Source organism: Pholcus phalangioides, unplaced genomic scaffold, assembly GCF_987345545.1.
Source record: "Pholcus phalangioides strain wild (caught in Gottingen) unplaced genomic scaffold, Ppha-v1.0 ptg000021l_1, whole genome shotgun sequence".
In the NCBI taxonomy this organism is placed as follows: domain Eukaryota; kingdom Metazoa; phylum Arthropoda; class Arachnida; order Araneae; family Pholcidae; genus Pholcus; species Pholcus phalangioides.
In genome coordinates, this window is record NW_028301614.1 from 319,556 (window position 1) to 341,093 (window position 21,538).

A 21,538-nucleotide genomic window follows, 5' to 3' on the forward strand; every position below is an offset into this window, starting at 1 on the left:
ATATATTCTGGCCACTTTTATGAGACTTTTTGAAAAAAAACCCACTTATAAAATCTTATGTCATTTAAAGATATACCATCAGAATGTACCCCAAGGATATAAAATGTGGTAAAAATGAAACATTTTGGCTAATAATGAACCAATATGATATTTTTCAAGGAAAAAAAAATGATATTTAGGCAACTTTTATTTGATTTTTTAAAAAAACCACTTGGTTAAAACCAAGGTTTAAACCAAACAACCCTCGACAAAATCAACTTATTAACTCGGATTCCTAACAACATATACAAAACAATTCTTAGTTATGAATACGGTTGTAAAATTTCACCTCTCTTCTCAACTAAAAATCAGCTCTGTAAGATTCTTGATAAGAATGAGTTGGTGGTACATCCTCTGATGATAGGAAAAGCTCGGGAAAGAACCTACAGTAATTGATGATGTGGGGGGGGGGGGAGAAAGAAAATAGCCTATAGCCGTGTTTCCTGACCTGTGGTCTGTGGTATATTCATGGACCCATGGGAGGTGTCCGTTATATCATTTTTATTCACTACCATTACATGAATGATATATTTAGTGCTGTAAAATTATAATTTATTACATCAATTTTTTTGACATACAAATTACACAAAACAATACATTTTGGATTTTATGAGAGGTTGCTATGCATTAAGTTTCACTAAGAAGGCTCTACGTCATCAAAAACGTTGGTAAACAATGACCTATAGTAATAATGATAATAAGTTACAGCAGAGGTTCTCAAACCGTGTGCCATGGCACCCTGGGTCACCTCCAACCTTTGTTCGGGGTGCTGCAGAGTGGTGACTCTGACAAAGGTTTTTGAAAATATCCTTTGTTAAACAGCTCTGGGGAGCTGGTGATCCCCAGTGCGACCCAACCCACAAGGGTAAAAGGCTTATATGCCGGGAGGGACAGAGCCTGGGTCGTGTCTGGTCTGTCGGGGAGCTGGTGAAGCTCTCTTATAAGCATTGAATAAGGAAAAGGGGCACAGTGGATGGAAAAAGTTTGAGAGCCCCGGAGTTGCAGCATATATTTCATGTTAGTAACTCGTGATAATTAGTGCAATACATAAGTAAATGTTCAGTTGTTGTTATCAAAGTTCTGGCAAAGCTTGTTTGAAAAAGCATAAGATCATTAGGACATGACATTTTAATTTGCTTATTCGCTGTTAATAAATATAAATTCATATCCGTCTGTCTTCTGAATTTAATCAATGATTTTCAATAAGCCTTGCTTTTTTTTACCAAGTCTGAGCAAGGTAGCCCAGGTCGATAAGCCCCATTGCAGAATGTTTTGCATTGTTCTGCAATGCCTCTTATTTGATTGGAAATGTTTTGCAATAAAAATTCCCACAATAGTGTTTTCTACACAAAATATTTCTTTTCTTAAAATTTTTACTGAAATTGTTCTGCAGCAGCACTAATTGTTCTGTGTGCTTCTAACATTGCAGTTTCTGACATATTCTGCTTTGGGGTCTATATAAGATTCTCACCTACTGTACTAAAAGAATGTTGAGTCCTCTATACCCTATTTGCTTTTGTCAGAATTTTCCTGACATTGATGTTCAACAGAAACACCAATAAGATTACCACAAAAGACACTGCTACTGCAGGAAGTCTCCCGCCACGAGTTCCAACCTTTTAGCAAGATAGGTGGAAGAAGAAAAAAATTCAAGTGAGTTTGTAAATAAAACTGCTGATCCCTATCTAATCAGCCCTTCATCCCTATCTAATCAAAACGATAGGGAGTTGCTCCAGTCCGTTTAGCGTTGATAAGTGCATGGTCGCTCATTTTGGTTCTAACAACCCACGGTTCTCTTACGAGTTGAATGGTGTCACTATCCCGGATGCAAGTAGGGTCATCGATTTGGGAATTCTCATTGACGAGCGGCTTAGGTTTTCTGAACATTGTTCAGCGGTGGTCAGAAAAGCGAATAGAATGCTTGGTCTCATTTTCAAAAAGGTCTCTTCGTGTTCTCCTAAAGTCATTCTTTTACTTTTTCGAGGCTTAGTTCATCCTGGACTGGTGTATGCTGTAAGGTTTTGGAGACCGTACCTACAGAGGGATATAGACTTGGTTGAAGGGGTGCAGAGAAGAGCTATGCGTGTCCTTATTGGCACACGGGCTTGAGTTATGAAGAAAGACTTCATTTTTTGAATATGTTTACATTGGATGAACACAGGTGTCGAGGACATATGATCGAAGTGTTCAAAATTTTCAATGGGAGGGATAGGATGGACCATGAACTTTTTGTACACTGCCAATCGACTGCTTTTACTAGGGGACACCAGTATCGATCGGTAAGGGACAATGCGAGGTTATGTTGCTTGGGGAATTTTTCCTGTAATATGGTTGTTAATAAATGGAATAGCTTTCCCCTTGGGGTAGTAAATTCCAACACAATTGACACATTAAAAAATATATATGATAAACATGTTGGGGTAAATCGAGAAGCTATCCATACTTAGAATAAGACAGCCATAAGTATTCTTTATGGGCATTGTACAGTTGAATCCCGTTTAAACGAATACTGTTATAGCAAAAATCTTGTTTTAACCAACACTTTTCCAATTTTTCAGGTAAGTTTATATCGGAACGAAGCAAAAACCTGGAATTCCTTTATAACAAAATTTTTCGTTATAATGAAGTGATTTCTCTGGTCTCTTGGAGTTCGTTAAAACAGGATTCCACTGTATAATATTTTATCATGTATATCTATTATTTGTAATTGCATTTTTAATCGGGTTGCTGTAGTTTTGAAATATGACATCCATATTTATTATGGGCATCTTTTTATCAGCCACCTCGTTGGGCATTTTGCCTGTTGTGGCATTGTTTTTGTATTTATATTAATGGATCAAATAAGGTGCTCCTCAGTACCTTATACCTTAGTTGTCATTATGCATTTTAAACAGAAAATTGTTGTTTCAATGAGCTTTACCATCCCTCAACGTTTATACTGTGAGTTCAGAATCACCCCATATGAAACACACATCTATGCATGTTACCTTAGATTATGGTGTATGGGTATTGTCATGCAAGTACAGTAGAACTTTGATTATCCCGGAAACACATTAATTGGGATATAACATTTGGAAGGGGAAAGGGTGCATGAAAATATTGGACAGATAACATACGGTTGAGAAAAGGGTATTATTTTTTGGTAATTATAGATAGGTATTGTTATTTGGTACAGATGGGAGGCAAGAATATTTTCTGGAGGATATATTCTCAGAGTACAAGATTATTCTCCTGGATTTAAAAATTGGATGAATAGGCTAATTAAGGATATTCTTTTTTCTTTTAAATAATGAAAAAAATTACTAGTTTTATTTATATTATTAAATATATAATTGTTTTAATTGCCTGAAACATTCAAAACAAAACAATTTTTAATGTAGTCACCACATAATAGCTTCTAATTCAAGAATATTCTCAGATTATTCTCTTGATAATGGTGAAAGGTTTCAAAAGTTTTGGTTTTGAAGATTTTGCAAACCGTCAAAGACTGAGAATATTTTTAAAAATGAGAAATTTTTAGAAGTAAGCACATAAAGCAAAGAGCAAAAAATAAAACCAAAGCTGATTGATAAAGGAAGCTATTCTTATGATCATCTTCATTCTAAGAAGATGTGAAACTGTTACTTTCTTCAATGAACATACACCAGAATTCTATATCACTCGTAGTTCTTTGCAAGTTATTCAACTGAACCACGTTGGTTTTGTTTTCTTACATTATTTTACATACAGCTTGAAGAATGATTTTCTCTTCATTTTTCAGGAATGAAGTTAGTGGAAGCTTTTCTAGCTTTTGTTGATTTAAAAAAAATGCTTTGACAACCATACTTATAAAGAAATAAACTATTATGCCCAATACTTTTAACAGCTGGCTGAAGTGAAGATATATTTTGGAAAGAAAAAATTCAACTGTCCCTGTGGGGAATCGAACCCACGTAATACTGGCAGCAACATTAAAGAAGTGACAAAATATTGTAAAGGCATATGCATTAGGGTGGGTCGAAAAAAATGAAATTTTTATTTTCAAATCGCTATAGTGCGGAAAAGTTGCCTCCTTTAATAAGAAGAATGACGTAAAAAATTTAAAAATCGGTTGATATCTTCCGGTCGTGCATTGAACTTGAAGTTTATGGAAATTGACGAAATCGAATCTTTTTGTTAAATTTTTTAATATTAGATAAAATTCTATGATTGACACGCAAAAGTTTGTTATGCTTATTTTATGGTTCAATAAAGTAAAATAAATTAAAGCATCATTAATATTTCAATGTTTATTGATTGCGCAGCGTGTTCGAAAAACAGGAATTTACCAAATTTTTGCAAGTTTCATTGTGTAGCTTTTCGCCCGTTTTGTTAGAACAAAATGACCCAGAATTCATCACAAGGAGGTGGCTGCATGTCAAGTTCCACCGAGGCGTGAATGCGAGCCGATTCCCCTGTTGAAAAATCTTGCCATAGAGAGCAACAGGCCTACAACGGTACAAATATTCAACCATTTCACTTCACTCATAATTTCAAATTTAGATGACAGCATAAAACATTCCCGCACAACAATAAATATGGCTCAGATTGTCAGGTGCACATATTTTGTTCCAGACTCTGTCACAAAGCTGGGCTGGAAGAGATCTCGGCAGCAGGATAAGACCGATGGCAGAGTCCTGACGTTCATTAATTCATTGCACCATCTATATGCGGAAAAAATATGACGGAGAGGAATTCCGTTGAAATGAAGTAGATCCACGATTCACTGTAGTGGTCTTTCCACGTGCAGTTCACACGTGATCCAGTCAGACTCAGACAGTTGAGAGATATGTCTAAATTGTTACCGAGGCCTCAACTAAAGGATGTGACATGAAGATAGAGATAGCTACATCACAGATCTACGCTATTATCAAAATCAGTCATGCTTGATTTCTTCCAAAGGTCAGACCACCGAATTCTAGTCAATTGTAATAACTATTTTTCAAATATAGTGTGAATTGCACACGCCTAGTTTGGATGGTTGATTGGGCTGCGTGTGGGTGGAACTCGACGTGCAGCCACCTCCAAGCGATGAATTCTGGGTCGTTTTATTCTGACGAAACGGACGAAAAGCTGCACAATAAAACCTGCAAAAATTTGGTAAATTCCTGTTTTTCGAACACGCTGCACGACCAATAAACATTGAAATATTAATGATGCTTTAATTTATTTTACTTTATTGAACCATATAATAAGCATAACAAACTTTTGCGTGTTGATCATAGAATTTTATCTAATATTAAAAAAATTTAAGAAAAATGCTCGATTTCATCGATTTCCATAAACTTCAAGTTTGATGCGCGACCGGAAGATATCAACCGATTTTAAATTTTTTTACGTTGTTTTTCTTCTTATTAAAGGAGCCAACTTTTCTGCACTATAGCGATTTTAAAATAAAAATTTCGTTTTTTTTCGACCCACCCTAATATGCATGTCTGAAACACATTGTTAGGGAACCATGGTAAGCATTCCGAAAGTGATTGAGACCCACAAACCATTGTTGCTCAACAGCTTTTTTGCCCATTTCGGGCAAACGTTTAAAGTAGCCTATTCAATCCATTCAAGACCTGTACTTTGGGAGGGGGGAATGTTTGACATCACAAAAAATTGTTCTGGGAGGAGCAGACTTGCCAACTCTCCGGATTCAGCCAGGCAATGCCGGATTTTGTCAGATTTTTAAATAAATTGTAGGATTTTTGTACAGAGTTTTTACCTTCTGAAGGTCTGCATGTCTGTTCCTAGATCTTTTTTTTTTTTAAATTGGACAAAACAGAACACGTTACAAAATACATAAGAAAGACAGATGACAAAACAAAATACATAAAAAATAAACAAAAATGGACAAATGGACATACATATACACCCACTCTGTGACCCTCAAGGGACTACTTGTCCTTCCAGAAGGTCAAATAATTTGTAATACTATATTTCTATTTTTCAAGCAACCTTCATTATTGTTCTATTATCATAAACAAAAACAAAAAAAAACGTTAATAATTTATGATCGTGTGCACACACAATAATTAGATTTTTATAACATCACAAAAATATGTTGAAAATATTTAAAATTAAAAACAAAACATACATTTTGTTCATAGTATTATCTCTTCAAATTTTGATTAGTGTTCGTGAAAATTGTTGAAAATATAGATATTTATGATAGATATCTCTATGCACAAAAATTAAACACATGTATTGTAAAAGTTAGAAAATTAGTAGAAAAATTGGTAAATATTTCTATTGTATTAGCGTTTCAAACACAATGCTCTTTGAAAAATCAAAAATATTATAATTCAATCTTTTATTAGTATAATTAGCAGTTTGGTATTTATTTAATACCTTTGGAGCAGTGTAACTAAAACTTTTTTTGAATAGAGTTTTATTTGTTTTTGGCACTTGATATTCCATACTTAATCTACTTGAAGATCTGTTTTGATTCTTTATTAACCATTCTTCATTTGCTATAACAAATTTTATTATTCTGTATATATAGTTTTGTCTTATGGATAATGCATGGCACTCAGTTTTGTTTTGGTTAGTGGGATTAGTTTTTATTGTGAATCTGATTTTATTATATATATTATCTAATTTATTTATGTTAGTATAATATGCACCTCCCCAGGCACAGATTCCATACGTTACAATTGAATATATCCATGCCTAAAATATATCTTTAAAAAAATTTTCATCTATTGCATTTTTAAGTCTATATAATACCGCTGCAAAAGTTCGAATTCTTTTAGTTATTTTTCCACAATGCAAATTCCATTTTAGGTCGTCCTGTATTATTATGCCCAGATAATTGTAGTCGAAAACTCTATTTATTTCTTGGCAGTTACAGTATGATATACTATGACTAGGGGAATGGTTATGAATTTTTATATGCATATTATTAAAATTATTTATGTTTTTTGTCTTTAAGCAAAAATATTTAGTTTTTTGAATATTTATCTGCAGTTTGTTTTTACTTAGCCAACTATTTATTTTGAAAAGATCTACTTTTTTTAATAAATTTTCCATTTCCATCTCTTCTACATACAGTACTGTATCATCGGCAAAAGATATTAAGTTTCCATTTTGTTCTAGTTTACAAAATTCGTTTATATATATGAGGAATAGTACCGGTCCCAGAACTGATCCCTGAGGTACGCCTTTTTTTACTATTGGGGACTATTTTACTTTATGGGATTTCTCAAGCCCTGCCCTAAATTGACCTTTTTCAGGACCTCCTTCCTTGGAAAATGATGCAGGCAAAAAGAACCTTTATGACTAGAGTCAAAGTGAATAGCGAATATATTTACCATTTAATTTTAGATAAAATTGTGGAGACATATGCAAATGTCACTAATTGTTCTGGAAATCGGGCCCCTGCTTGTAAAGTGCATAAGTTTTTGTGCTTTTGCTCATCTAAATTTCTGATTGTTAGACATAAATAACATCAGTTAATGTCTTTATTAGAATTATTTTTTGACTACTGTTATGTTGGTAAATTATGGCAAATTTTTTTTACCCCTTATGCAACTAGGCTCACCGATTTGGAAATTGTCATTGATGAGCAGCTTAGGTTTTCTGAACATTGTTCTGTGACAGCCGAAAAAGCCAATAGAATTTTTCGGCTTCATTCTTAAAAATGAGTCTTCATATTTTAGAGTCATTTTTTCTTTTCTGAAGCTTAGTTTGTCCTGGATTGGAGTATGCCATAAGGTTTTGGAGACCATACTCACAGGACATGGACTCGGGGTTGGCATGTATTTACTTTAATGGTTTTTACTGTCTTTATTTTTTCATCAGTTTTTACCGCTTTCAGAGAAAAAAAATCACCTTTTCCCTGCCATTATTAAAAAATTTATCAACTTTTTCTTCATTCTTCCTGAAGGAAATGGATAATTTTGCAACATTTTGTTCTACAAATCAGAACACTAAAATTATTATATTCTTATAAATATGCATATCAAAGTATATTATGCTCATTTGATGGTATTATTACAATTATGAATTTTCTTGCCATAAAAATAGTCTCATATTCAAAGCAGTATCTGTTTATAAATAGCAGTGGCAGATTTATGGCATTGCCATGTGAATTTTGCAGCCTTTCTCCTGTTTTAATTTTTTGCTTTTGACCACCAATTATTAAAATTTACCATTCTCCAAACTTGTTGCCCTGGGCTAACATCTCTGATAAATAGTCATTTCTAAAGTATTCTTGAGAACTCTTAGTGGTAATAAAAAATGTGTGGGAAAGAACTGAAATATTAATTATTTTATCATTATAAAAAACAAATCCAGCTGCACTCCTACAGGGTGATCAGCGAATAAGCCCTTATTTCAAAATTAAATATCTCTACAACAAAGATCAATAGAATTATGCGGTAAACGGTACGTTTATTAGCAAAACTGTAAGAATGTTGTACAGAAATTTCGAAAATTTAGTTTTTTTTTAAATTTAAAAAAAACAAAAAAAATAAAAATGGAGATGTTGGGGTTCCGAAAATCCTCATTTGTGTGAAGAGAAATCACTGCATTCCCCTAAAGTTACTGCATGGGCTGGGATATGCGCCAGAGGCATTATCGGCCCCTTCGTGCGAGAAACGATTACTACTGAACGTTACGTTAGAATTTTGGAACAATTTGTCAGCACACATCTCGCATACCGCAGCCCATGCAGTAACTTTAGGCGAATGCAGTGGTTTCTCTTTGTATAAGGTTTCTCTTGTTTTAATTCATTCATTAAATCGGGTCAAATTGATCAGGAGTATAAACGCGCTCAAAACAACAATTTAAAAGCTACTTACTTTTTGAGTTGCTGTACTTATTTCTGACAGCAATTGAAAAAAAAATAACATAAACCTGAGAAAATTTAGGAGCATGAAAAAATTGTTTGATAAAAGTTTGATGCATCCAACAATTTTTATCAAAATCTGTCAAAATTGTAATTTTATTGCTAATTGAAAAACATTTTCTATTCAGATGACCCACCCTTCCTTATTTATCAAGACGGTGGGCATTTATTTATTTTTACTGAAATCTGAACAAATCTTCCCACCTACGTTCTGAATGGCTTTATTGTCTCCTTTACTCAAAAGGAATAGATTCATGTTCCTCTTTTTTTTTTTTTTTTTTTTGTTTCTCTCTAAAGAAGAGCTGAAGGTCACAAATACTGGAAAGTCAAATGTTGGGATTGTGGTTTTGAGTGACGAGTAATGAGAAAAAAAAATTTGTGTAGTTCAAAAAAATGTTCGTTATATTGCGGTTTTTATTCGTTAAATAGGGGTTTGACCTCTATTTTTGCCAGAATTTGAGAAAAAAATTGTTAATTAAATGAATTCGTTGAATATCAGAGTTAGTTAAATCAGGGTCCGACTGTAGTTCAATCCTTCCAAAATATTTTCACTCTGTCCACAAATTGTTACATCGATTTATATATTTTTTCACTGTAAAGGCTTTCTTTCATTCAAAACGAACACAACTCAGGTCTATCACCATCTGTGGGCGATTTACTGCCTAGTGAGTTGTGCCGGAAGTGTAACCGTGTGTGTGTACTGTTGTGTTTGATTTTTCAGTGTTGCCATCTATATTTCAGAAGTGTAGTGAGTGATGTGTTATGATTGACTTACATTTGTACTGTTCGTAGGTCTGTTGCTCTCTGTGGCGAGACTTTTTAAAGGGGAGATCGGCTCCCAAATTCTTGAATGCGGTACTGTATTTTCCTTCCCAAAACAGATGATGCAGCAATCACAGAAAAGTATAGAAAAGGTGTGACTTTGCCAATTATCCAAAGTTTTAATTATACTTAAGAAATAGTATTATTTTATTTGAAACAGAAACGTTACAATCGCAAGAGGATTGATATTAAGGTTTTGTAATAGTTTCTGTGAAGGAAAAAAAATCTTAACCCCGAAATTTTATCTGGACAGGAATTACAGATTTTGTTTATTTTATACCCTGGTGAATGAATTTTATTCCAGAGAGTTGGCTGAACGTAATTCGTTATTAGCGGCAGCTGATTGTGAAGACATTTTTTCCCCTTAAGTTTCTGATTGCAGTCTGGCCGTTGAATTTCCGGTTGTTGCGGCTACTTTTTTTTTCCGTTATTTTACATTGTGTGGTCGATACAGATCTCGTCTTGGCGTGGATGGTTGAGTGTGTGTGTGCGCGGCTATGTCTATACCCCTCTTGAATGCTGCTGCCCTGCCCTCAGACTTGTGGTTGCGCAGCTGAACATGCGTTTGTGCATAGCTCATTGCTTTTATGATAGGGAGCTTTCCTGCTTTTCTGTGGTTCGTTTTATGTCCCCACTTAAACAATTTTTTCCCCAGTCGATTTGACAATGGACTTCCGAACTTATTCAATTTTTCTTTGGAAACAGCTATGAAATGACGAAGATTTTTATTTGTTTTACTTCTCAATACTTGATATTGGGGGGGAGGGGTCTTTTATAAAATATTTACTTTTAATAAACTAAATTTAATTTTTATTTACTGGTTATTAACTTAGGTTTTATTGGACTATGGGCCAAGAGGCTTGGGGGTTCCTGAAAGGGTATTTTTTTCCTTTTTGGAAGGAGAACGATATTGCTATTTCAATTGGGGCAGGAAGGAGCGCTTTTTATATTGAAAAATGATTTTATGAAGCGAAGATATGTTGTTGTCAGATATTGGTCATTGTCTGTGTTCATAGCAGAAAATAATATCAATTGATGGTAGAAGGGTCATTTCTGATGATGACGGTACCAATACTGCCGTGATTTTATTTTTGAGCTGTCAGTTTCAAATACACTTCAGACTTGAGTTTGCTTAAAATTGATCTTTACCCGCGCGATTTTGACAAAAAAAATTCTTACATCGACACATACACGTATATCGCATTACACATACCTGCAAAGAATCCCGTAATCTGCATCGTGATAATCGGGGGGGGGGGGGGCATTTAGAATTCAAGAGAGTGACAAACTGAACAATTTTACGAAAATAAGATCACAGCCGAACAATATTTCTCAGGAACAGGGAATGCTCGTGTCCCATAAAAATGGGTGGTTTGGTCTACATTTTAAAATTCGCAGACTGTCACGTGCATCGAAAATAATCTTGATTGTTTCACGTCTGAGGAAAAGGTTGGCCACCCCTGTTTTAAAGAAATTCCGTTGGATGTGGGTTTCCTTTTTGTGTTGCGGTGATATTAAATATAGTTTATCCATTGCTTATTTTAATTCATAACGAGAAGCAACTTTGATAATGATTTTTAACTTTTTAACACAATTTTTTGTCCTTTTTCCCAACATTTTCAATCGTATGTTAATCAAGGATAGAAATTACACGTCCTGTTTTTAGCGCGATTTTTATTTTATTCTTTGTTTATTCTTTCATGCAAAAAGAAAAGTTCACACTTGATGATTGTGTCGTCACTTACCTTCGTGGGTGGTCTCCTAGTTCCCACGACTTTAATTGGCACAGTTCACCAGTTAACACTGTTCTGTGCTCACAGCTTAATTCGCCGAGGTCATTCACAATCACAATGACCATTGTGCTTGCGTTTGCTCTCAACTCTACTACTGTGCGTTTAGTTGACACATCTGTTGTATTATGCGATATGGAAGTTTTCTCTTTCCTCTCCAATCAAATAGCTTCTATTAGTAATGCCATTTGTTCATAAATTTATATGGGAGTGAAGGTTGTCTATTTTGAAGGCCTCACCCCCTTTATATTTTGGGAAAATTATTTTCACCCCTGCTTTTCCTATTAACTTTGTTTCAATCCCACCCGCACCAGTTTGATCAATTACATTTATCACTACAAAATTTTTATTTTAATCTAACGTTTTTTTTTTTTTTATGATATTCCTGTTAGAGAATAACCTTGTAATTTTTTTCACACACACACACATTGCATACAATAGAATCCTGAGAAAATCAGAAAATAATTTTTGTAGAAACCGTATTTAAATAGTTTCACTTTTCAAGAAATTACATCGGACAAAGTTATCCTAATAATTACAATCTCAAAAAAAATAATATCTCTTAAACATCTTTATGATTGCTGTGAGAGTTTCAAATAACTTACCGGGTTTTTTTTCCCCCCTTTCCTTCTTGTACTAAATATCAAATCGAGATAAAAATCTTTCGAGGCCTCGTCTCTTTTAAGGTGTCTCACGACTCTTTCGAGGCGAAAATCCACAGATTATTTTAATTTCAGAATAAATAATCGTCAAATGAAAATTATCCCAATTTTGCTCATTGTGGTTCATATGTTACTCAAAATATTTATGTTTAATGAAATGATGTGAATTCCTCAATTAAGGGTATCACAACTCTTTCGACTTTGAAAAAGTCGAATTTTCAAAAATGACTTCATGAAATATTTCATTCGATTGCAAATAAAATAATAAAAATTTTGTGTCAATCGGTTAATTTGTTCTTTCATAATTAGAGAAAGAAATACTGAATTATAGCGTAAACGTATACTAGAAAAAAACACTTTGAACGCGATTTTTTCTCAGATTGCAGTTTTTGAGCTCATCCGTGAGATTTAAAGAAAACTACTGCCCCAAAAATTCTGAATTTTTTGCAGAAACGTTTAGTCAATATGTGTTAATAGAATAGACCTCGGACTTTGATATCTGACCATTCCTTGGAAATTTTATGAATTTCAAAGTTTGAAAAAAAATATACGTATATAAATTTCAAAAAACAAAAAAAACAAAAAATTTACATTTTTGAAAAATACTTCCCATCAATCAATTGCTAAATCCGAGGTGTATTCTACTAACACATATCGACTAAACGTTTCTGCAAAAATTCAGAATTTTTGGGACAATAGTTTTCTTTAAATCTTACGAATGAGCTCAAAAACTACAATCTGAGAAAATCACGTTCAAAGTGTTTTTTCCTAGTATACGTTTACACTATAATTCAGTATTTCATTCTTTAATTATGAAAGAACAAATTAGCCGATTGACTAACACGAAATTTTTAGTATTTTATTTGCAATCGAATGAAATATTTTTTGAAGTCATTTTCGAAAATTCGACCTTTTCAAAGTCGAAAGAATAGTGATACCCCTTAATTGAGGAATTCACATCATTTTATTAAACAAATATTTTTAGTAACATGAACCACAATGAACAAAATTGGGATAATTTTCATTTGACGATTATTTATTCTGAAATTAAAATCATCTGTGGGGGGGGGGGGGAGGTTACTGAGGTAACTTATTAGCCGATATCAAGATCGAGCCACGGATCTATGCAGATGAATAATATACTGAGAAGATCGTGTTAAAAAAAAATGTGAAAAATCTCAAGTGGAGAACCATGACAATTATTGTCCTGGCTGCTACTCGTAACACTTAATTTTCGAGCTATGTAGCATTTGAGTGAGTAATATTTCGATCGCGTGTTTTCGCGCAGTTGCTGTTAGACATAGGGAGATGTTGGAAATGCCGCTCGTGGTTTGGTGCTTCATAAACAACGCGATTGTTTGTCGCTGGAATGCCTCCCGCCCTTTCTTTGTAGTGCTGTTGCCCACTGAAGAAAATCCCATTGACGGGGAGCCTTGTCCACTTCCCCCACGTTTTTATAGTCGCATAATCCGGTGCGCGTGTATGCTTTATATATATATTCATGTATTCTAATGTCCCTATTATCAGTTGCAATGGGGTGTGTGTATACGACCCCAGTTTACGTGGTTGTCTCACTGTGTATGCATATGGTCATTGACGGCTAGATGGCGATAGACCAAAACAGCAGTTTATATTCCTCACCTCTGTATGATTTTCGTATTAGAAGTGTTTTCAGTTTCGTCACGAATTTTTTTTTATTTTACTTAGTTTTATTAGTTATGTTCGGAAAAAACTTGGTTGGGTTTTTTTTTCGGGGTTGGAGTAGATATTGGTCCCTTTCACTTTACTATAAACATTGCTTCGCTCTATAGTAGTTGAATATAAATATTGGAGAACATTTTTATTTTTTCGCTTGAGCATGAATTTTTAGCTTCTGATCGGTGCATCATTGCACGTTACGTTTACACGAATTTTCATTTCTTTTATCGGCACTTGTATGTGTGTCTCTTGACCCAAATGCCTAAATTGAGAAGAAAGACGAATGAGTGCGAAATTTTTTCTCGACTACATTCCTTGTTCGCAATAGAAAAAGAAAAATCCCCCTTTTGTGTTCACTGAAACAGCAACCATTGTGAGACTTCTTCCTGTGGAAAATAAAATGAGAATTTTCAGGTAGCTCTTTCTTTACAATCAGCCGATTGAGACAGTGATTCTAAGTCTTGTTATCAATCTACCCTGTTTTAGATGGCATCGAATACGTGTGTGTATATTACATTATATGTTATGCAGCTGTGAATCGGGGTCGCGTGTGAATGTAGGCCAGATGGCCAGAATGTCAGTGGGGACAACAACAGTGCACGCGCGCGGCTGCTTCTATGTACCCCACTCGATATCATCGCGTGATGTGTTGTAGCTGCCATGTTGCTTTTCTTTTCGGACGCGGACTGATGAATCATTACTGTTATTATTATGACTGACGGCCTTATAACCACGAGTCAACTTTGTGTATGTGTGTGTCTCTGCGTTTTCTTTTTATCTTTTCGGTCGTTGGACATTAATAGCATCATCAAAGATAATAAAGATAAATTCTCGCGATTCATATCTTTGAGGATATATAATTGTTATAAGTTTTGGTATTGTGTAGTAGACTTTACAATAGTTTCACTATCTTCTGACTATTTGTTACTAATCAACATCTTTGATCAGAGAGGATTTAGATCACTCCTGAAACGATTCTAATGCAAGACCTCGATGCATAATATATATATATATATATTTCTATTTTGTATGCGAATTTCAGTTTGCAGTTGTGTTCGTTCATCATATTTTGTTCCCCTTCTTCATTCGGTTTGAATTTTAGCAGCCAATCATAAAGCACCAAATTAAGTTATATTTGTAGAATTGAACACATAGCGTCCCCCCCCCCCCGTAAAATTTATTCTATTAAAAATATTATTGTGTTCGGTCTTTATAGCTATTGTAGGCTATATCAGTAGTTCTACATGCCCCCTTGTGGTCCTGAAATATTCGAAGAGAGCGACGGACTCCAAAAAATAATGTTTTGCATTGTTTTGCAACGAACCCTCGGCTTACTGGAAATGTTCTGCAGTAAAAATTATCATAATAGTGAATTTTACTGCAGAAAATTCACTATTTTTTATACATTTATCTTAAAATTCTTCCAGATTATTCTGCAGTAGCACCGATTGTTCTGCGACGTAGGTCGTAGATTTCGGCATATTCTGCTTTAGGGGCCACGAGTAAAATCTGGGGGAAGGAGAGCCATAACAGGTGGACAGATGGTCATAAATAAAACCATAGCAAAACGAAAGCTCAGTAAATCCAGTCTATTGGTTCAGAGACCAATCTTATTTAAAAAATTTCTGTTCACAAAATTAAATTTACTGAAAAAATAAATTCAATAAGTATTTTATTTTTGGGCCCCCCCCCCCCCAAAAAATAAAATATGGTCCCAAGGGGCTATATGGGCAAAAAATGGTAGAAAAACACTGCTATTTAACCGGGATTTTCAAACTTTTTTGCCGTAGTGGCTCATTTTGGCTTTCAAAATCTCACGCTTTTCCGAGCTTTCAAAATTGCTCGCGCTCTCCCTAGGAATTCGCCGCTCACGGTTTGTTAATTTCTTTCATAGGCGTACACAGAATTTTCTCGAGGTGGGTTTTCAGATTTTTTTCCTTCTGAGGGGGTTTTTACGTTTTTTCCTGTAAAATACACTATAATATTGGCTCCCTTTTGTGTACGCCAATGATCTCTTTGTATATAGATCCAAAATATTTCGACTGACGCTCTCATGCATGCTATTTTCCAGCCGGTGAGTTTGGTCAGATTGGAAGTTAATGAATAAGTGCAACAAATTAATATTGCTTGAGATTGCAATACTTTTTACATGGATATAATTCTGGAAATTTCTAGCATTTGAATATAAGTTTGATAAAAATATTACATTTGTTAGATAATGTGTGCCTGTCTTGTCAGATATCTAACTTTAAGGCAGCCGTCTTCAATTCCTGAGAATAAACCCCTCCATTGAGTACCAGGGATGATTGCGTAATAATAGTTGAATCCACTGGGAAGTAGCTGAGATTGAAGGAAAAGGGAAAGACCAATAAAAGTTATTATGAAGCTAACTGTAGTGGCAGATCTCTCGCCATTAATGTTTGTCTACTTATGCCTGAAGGAGGGGAAAGGAAGTACTTACTACTGCTACTCAAGCCTCTCCCCATTCATAGTTTCTCTCCCCTCCCCCTCTTAAGCTGTGTTACTTTTTATTTATTTATTTTTTCTTTCTCCGGCTCTCATTCAAGAAATTCTCTTGGTTTTATGCGAAGAAAAAAGACCTGTCAAAAGGTCGCCGACACCGGCAATTTTTTTAGCGAGTTTCATCTATTTTTCCGCGGACTCTCTGTGAATTAGTCCGCAAGTTTTTTTCCCTCTACACCCGTTCCCTTCCACAACTGTTTTGCTGATCACTTGCTGTCCCTCTCGTTCAAACTTGCTAATCAGCATTTTTGGAATACCTTAACCCTGATAGTCATTTTTTCCCATGCGTAAATGTTTCAAGTTCGGATATTTTTTTTCCTTCTCTTCAGGGCTGTTCTATTTTATTTTATTTCATCCCTTGTGCTGTATTAAGTGTATATTTTTTTATTATTTATAGGTCGGCCAGATTGTAGACCAGTTCTTCCATGGGAGGTGATTTATATGTATGCGCACACATATACACTTACATTCACCCTTCTCTTGTGGCAACCTTCAAAGGTCGTTAGACCAGAACTCTTAAGGTTCTTAACCCCCCTCTGCCGGAACCAAAATCGAACCTCCTCCTCCCCCCCCCCCCGCTTTTTGGTCAAAATATTTCGAATTCATTAGAAATATCTTGACAAATTTGTGAGAATGATCATTATTATTAAGCTCAATGATTAATTCAATATATTTTTAACCGATTGAATGTAAGAGATCGAATGTAGTTTAACTTGACTCTTCTTAAAACTTTCATTCTCATCAAGAAAAACTATTCTAATGTGATGCTTACATAAATTCTGACAGAATTATTGTCTCAAACTTCAGAAGAAATCAAAATTAGTTATAGCCATGTTCTTCTAGCCCAGTATTGCACAAACTCTGGTCTGTGCATAAGAGAGTTCCATCTGGTTTATGTAGGGGGCTCCTAAAGAAAAATATCAATCACAAGTGCTGTATTTTTCGTGAGAAGGAGAAAAATTTCAGTCATATAACAGGAGGAAGTGAGAAATCTGAAGTAATCCCTCATTTAAATGAGATTAGAGAGATGTATAACGCGACACTTCTCATATTCTAACCCAACCTTCACACTTTTCCAATAGACTTAAGCATTCCAAAAAATTGAAACCCATCTTTGCATCCATACACTGTTGCAAATTGAATTTCTTTCCTTGGAACAATTTCCAATAACCAATTGGAACAATCTCCAATAACCAATTGGAACAATCTCCCATCAAGCATTGATTGTGCAAGTGTTTCCAATTTTATTTGTAACATATGCTACTTCACCAAACACCAACTCTGGCCATATTGCTATATTGCAATTTACTCCCATTAATGAGATGGGTTGGAAACGAAAGTGCTGTCTAATGGTGGTCGCCTCAAGTTCATTAGGGAAAATATCTATATCCTCCGTCGGGTTCGAACCCAGGACCGTGACAGCAACCTTCATGGTGGTAGACAAGCATCTTACCACCATGCCACTCAGGTGCCTGTAACATATACTGTAACTTCTGTCAAATTTCACCATCCTGGGGATAGCAATGTGTTCTGCTGTCATTGTATTGCCATTTCTGTTGAGCCTCCTTGACAGGAAAGATTCTGACAAGGATGATTACAGTTTATTGTACTTGTGATGCATCTGAACATCATTTTGTACATTAAGCGAATATCCTATTGACCTTGTCTATACTGCCCAGAAGATTCTATGAATGTCCTCAAGTGATTGCTTCTGTGCTTAATATCATCTTTTTTTTTTATCACATGCAGAAGTTATGTTGTATGCTGATTGTATATTGCATGGATAGTTTTGTTTAGTATACTCTGTTAAAGAAAATAAAACAATGTTGCCCTGTTGTGCAAAATTCTCAATTTTTTTTTAATGGCACTAAAAGCATCTTCACATGTGTTTCCGTTGTGTACAAATGCGGTATTGATCTTTCTATTGATCAGATACATATTACATTTTTACGGAACACTGAAACACACGTGAAGAAACTTTTAGTGGCATTTAAAAAAAATTGAGAATTGTGACATGACATTATGCACAATGACAATAAGATTCATGTAGATTTTTTGTATATTATTGATTTTTTTTTACAAGTGAAGGTTGAAAAGTTGACACGCTGTTCATTAATCATTTTTCTTTTTTAATAGGGGAGCAGTTGAAGCAGCAGCCAGTTTCAATGTACGGGCAACTGGTGACGGAGGATCAGCTTGTTGCTATCGCCAATCGCACTCAGGGCTCTCAAAATAACATTGTATCACTTCATTCAAACACACCATTTAAGAGCAGAGATCCTAGCTTAGCACCTTTACGAAAGTTGAGTGTTGACCTCATCAAAACCTACAAGCATATAAATGAGGTAAGATTTTATTTTAAAAAAATATCTATTCTTTTCCTACTCATTTTTTTACGTAAAATAAGTATGTGTGCATAGCAGTAGATTTTATTTAAAATGTATGTTTTAAATGTTAATGTCCTATTTCATTCCATTTTTTTTTTCTTATCGGCAAATCATTGCTTTTGGATACTCAATTTTTTTTTTTTTTTTTCGTTCAGGATGGGTTAAAAAATTATTTAAGAGCCTTATTGTTTTGACACTTTTTCCCCCATGTATGTATAATCAGGTATACTATGCAAAAAAGAAAAGAAGAGCGCAGCAGACACAAGGTGATGATACCAGCCATAAGAAAGAGAGGAAAGTGTTCAATGATGGTTATGATGATGACAACCATGACTACATCATAAGAAATGGCGAGAAATTTTTAGATCGCTATGAAATTGATTCTCTAATAGGCAAGGGTTCATTTGGTCAGGTGAGAATTTTTTTATGTATAATATATATTTTTCTTTATTTACATCAACATATGGATATACAGGGTGAATCTGCCCTATTCTGCCAAATGAAAGGGGGTGATAGACGAGCCCAAGTGGATCATGAAACACCCTACCAACTTTGTCCTATCTCAAACTGCGTTTGAGTTGTAGATAATCGATTATGGAAAAAATATTTGTCAAGTCTGAAAAAAAACCAGAATTTGTAAAGTTTCTGAAAGACATGCTCAAACTAAGCACACATTTGGAAAGCAGAAAAAATGCTATAGGTGACACCCATTTCATCAAAATATCTGGTTTTAATGGTGAGTTACAGGTGCTGAAAGATTGGTAAAGTTCAAAATCAAATTGTTGTCGAAATTTTTAATCGCAAATTCTGCAAACACCCTTCTAGCTACAGTCGGTCAAATTTGTTAAAAACTTGTTCATTCCACCTGCTTCTGAAAGAGCTTACAAAAAACCATATGGGTTTTCTGGTTCAGGAGAAATTTACTTTTTTGTTTGTAATATACATCACTGAAATCAGCGTTTTTAGAAGTAGATATTCAACTAAAATCTGGTGTAGTGCTCCTAAGTTCTCAGAATAGTGAGCACTCATCACGACAAACTTAAATGGGAATTTATTAATGTAAAAAAAAATTTTACACACACGTCTCCATCTTTTTTATTTTCGAATGTCCACCTCAGTTTTTGTGATTTTAGTTCTCCTGAGGCTTATTCCTTCTTTGGCTCTTGAGCCTTATACCATATTGTTATGTCAAGGTTTTAACTGGGAGAAGCGCATACAGAGCACTACATCCGGAATGGCGGTTGCAGATTTCGGCTACAGTTTGATTTTGCACAAAAATTCCTATAAATTGACACTACTTCTATCTACAGGATATCCATATTTAATGGTGAGCTACAAAGGCTGGGAGATTGGTGAAGAGAAAACCTAAAACTACTTCAACTAATGCAAATTTCAGTGATGTATTGCAAACAAACGACTAAATTTGTCCTTATCTAGATGACCAATTTGGCTTATTCTATGATCTTTCAAAAGCTGGTGAAATGGACAAGTTTTTGACAAATTTGACAGACTGTATGTAGAAGGGTGTTTTCAGAATTTGCGATTAAAAATTTTGGCAACAATTCGATTTTGAACTTTGTCAATCTTTCAGCATCTGTAACTCGCCATTAAAACCAGATATTTCAATGAAATCAGTGTCACCTATAGCATTTTTTCTGTTTTCCAAATGTGTGCTTAGTCTGAGCATAGGTCTTTCAGAAACTTTACAAATTCTGTTTTTTTTCAGACTTGACAAATTTTTTTTTCCATAATCGATTATCCACCACAACTCGAACAGAGTTTGCGATAGGACAAAGTTCGTAGGGTTTTTCATGATCCACTTGGTCTCGTCTATCCCCCCTTTTTTTTAGGCAGAATAGGTCAGATTCGCCTAGTATACAGAGTGATTCAGAAAAGATGGGAAAACTTTAAGAGGTAGTGGTACACACATAAACAAATAAAAATAATAACAATAATAATATTTTATTATTTATTTATTTATGTATTGTGTATGTGTACTGCCATCTTTAAAAGTTTTTCCCATCTTTTCTGAATCACCCTGTACACACACACAAGCCAGAACAGGCAAAATGCCCAACAAGGTGGTTGAAAAATATACAGAATATAGCATTTTTATGTTTATCAAATTAAACTCTGATTGTGGTTTTATGCATGCATGGATTGATGCAAATGATGTTTTGAAGTATGATATCAAAATCCTTATGTTATTAAGGATTTGTGCGAGAACTTTTCACTGATGCATACATACGCTGTTAATATGTCAATACACATACCGATCTCTGATACAAGCATTTCCAAAGCCATTTTTGATTCCTTATTTAGTTTCATTAGAAATTTTTACTCTTCCTTTGAGTGTCCAAATACAAGCAAGAATATTTCATGGAGTTCGTGTGAGTAAATTGTTGTTGTTCTTGTGAGTAATTTGCATCTCACTCACTTCACAGAAGTAAATAAATACTCATGTCATCATGCCAATATTAATAAACTCCAATGTACAGATAAATACCTATTTGAAATCTTGAAAAAAAATTCATTTTTTTTCCTTGTAAGGAATTTATGGATGCTCTACTAGATGAAAAAACTTTATAATTATATGAAACTAAATCATAATAAACAGTATTAATTTCTTGCATCATATTGTAATGTAGCGTATCCATGCTTTTTACCACTTTCAATTTTTATCATTGTTTTCCATAGATTGATACAATTTTTTTAATTTTCTGTTGCTAATTAAGATTTAACCTGAGAGGTGTGGCCTGA

The 21,538-nt window shown here is 34.4% G+C and overlaps 1 protein-coding gene across 3 annotated transcripts in view; it reads left to right on the top strand.

Annotated features, from left to right (window-relative positions):
- LOC149070465 (dual specificity tyrosine-phosphorylation-regulated kinase 1B-like) overlaps positions 1-21,538 on the top strand; it is a 113,397-nt gene that overhangs the window by 66,723 nt on the left and 25,136 nt on the right. For all 3 annotated transcript variants that reach the window (XM_089249171.1, XM_089249172.1, XM_089249169.1), the window contains 2 exons: positions 18,528-18,736; positions 19,002-19,190. In XM_089249171.1, coding sequence (XP_089105297.1) covers positions 18,528-18,736; positions 19,002-19,190 — 398 coding nt within the window. The remainder of the gene's footprint in view (positions 1-18,527; positions 18,737-19,001; positions 19,191-21,538) is intronic.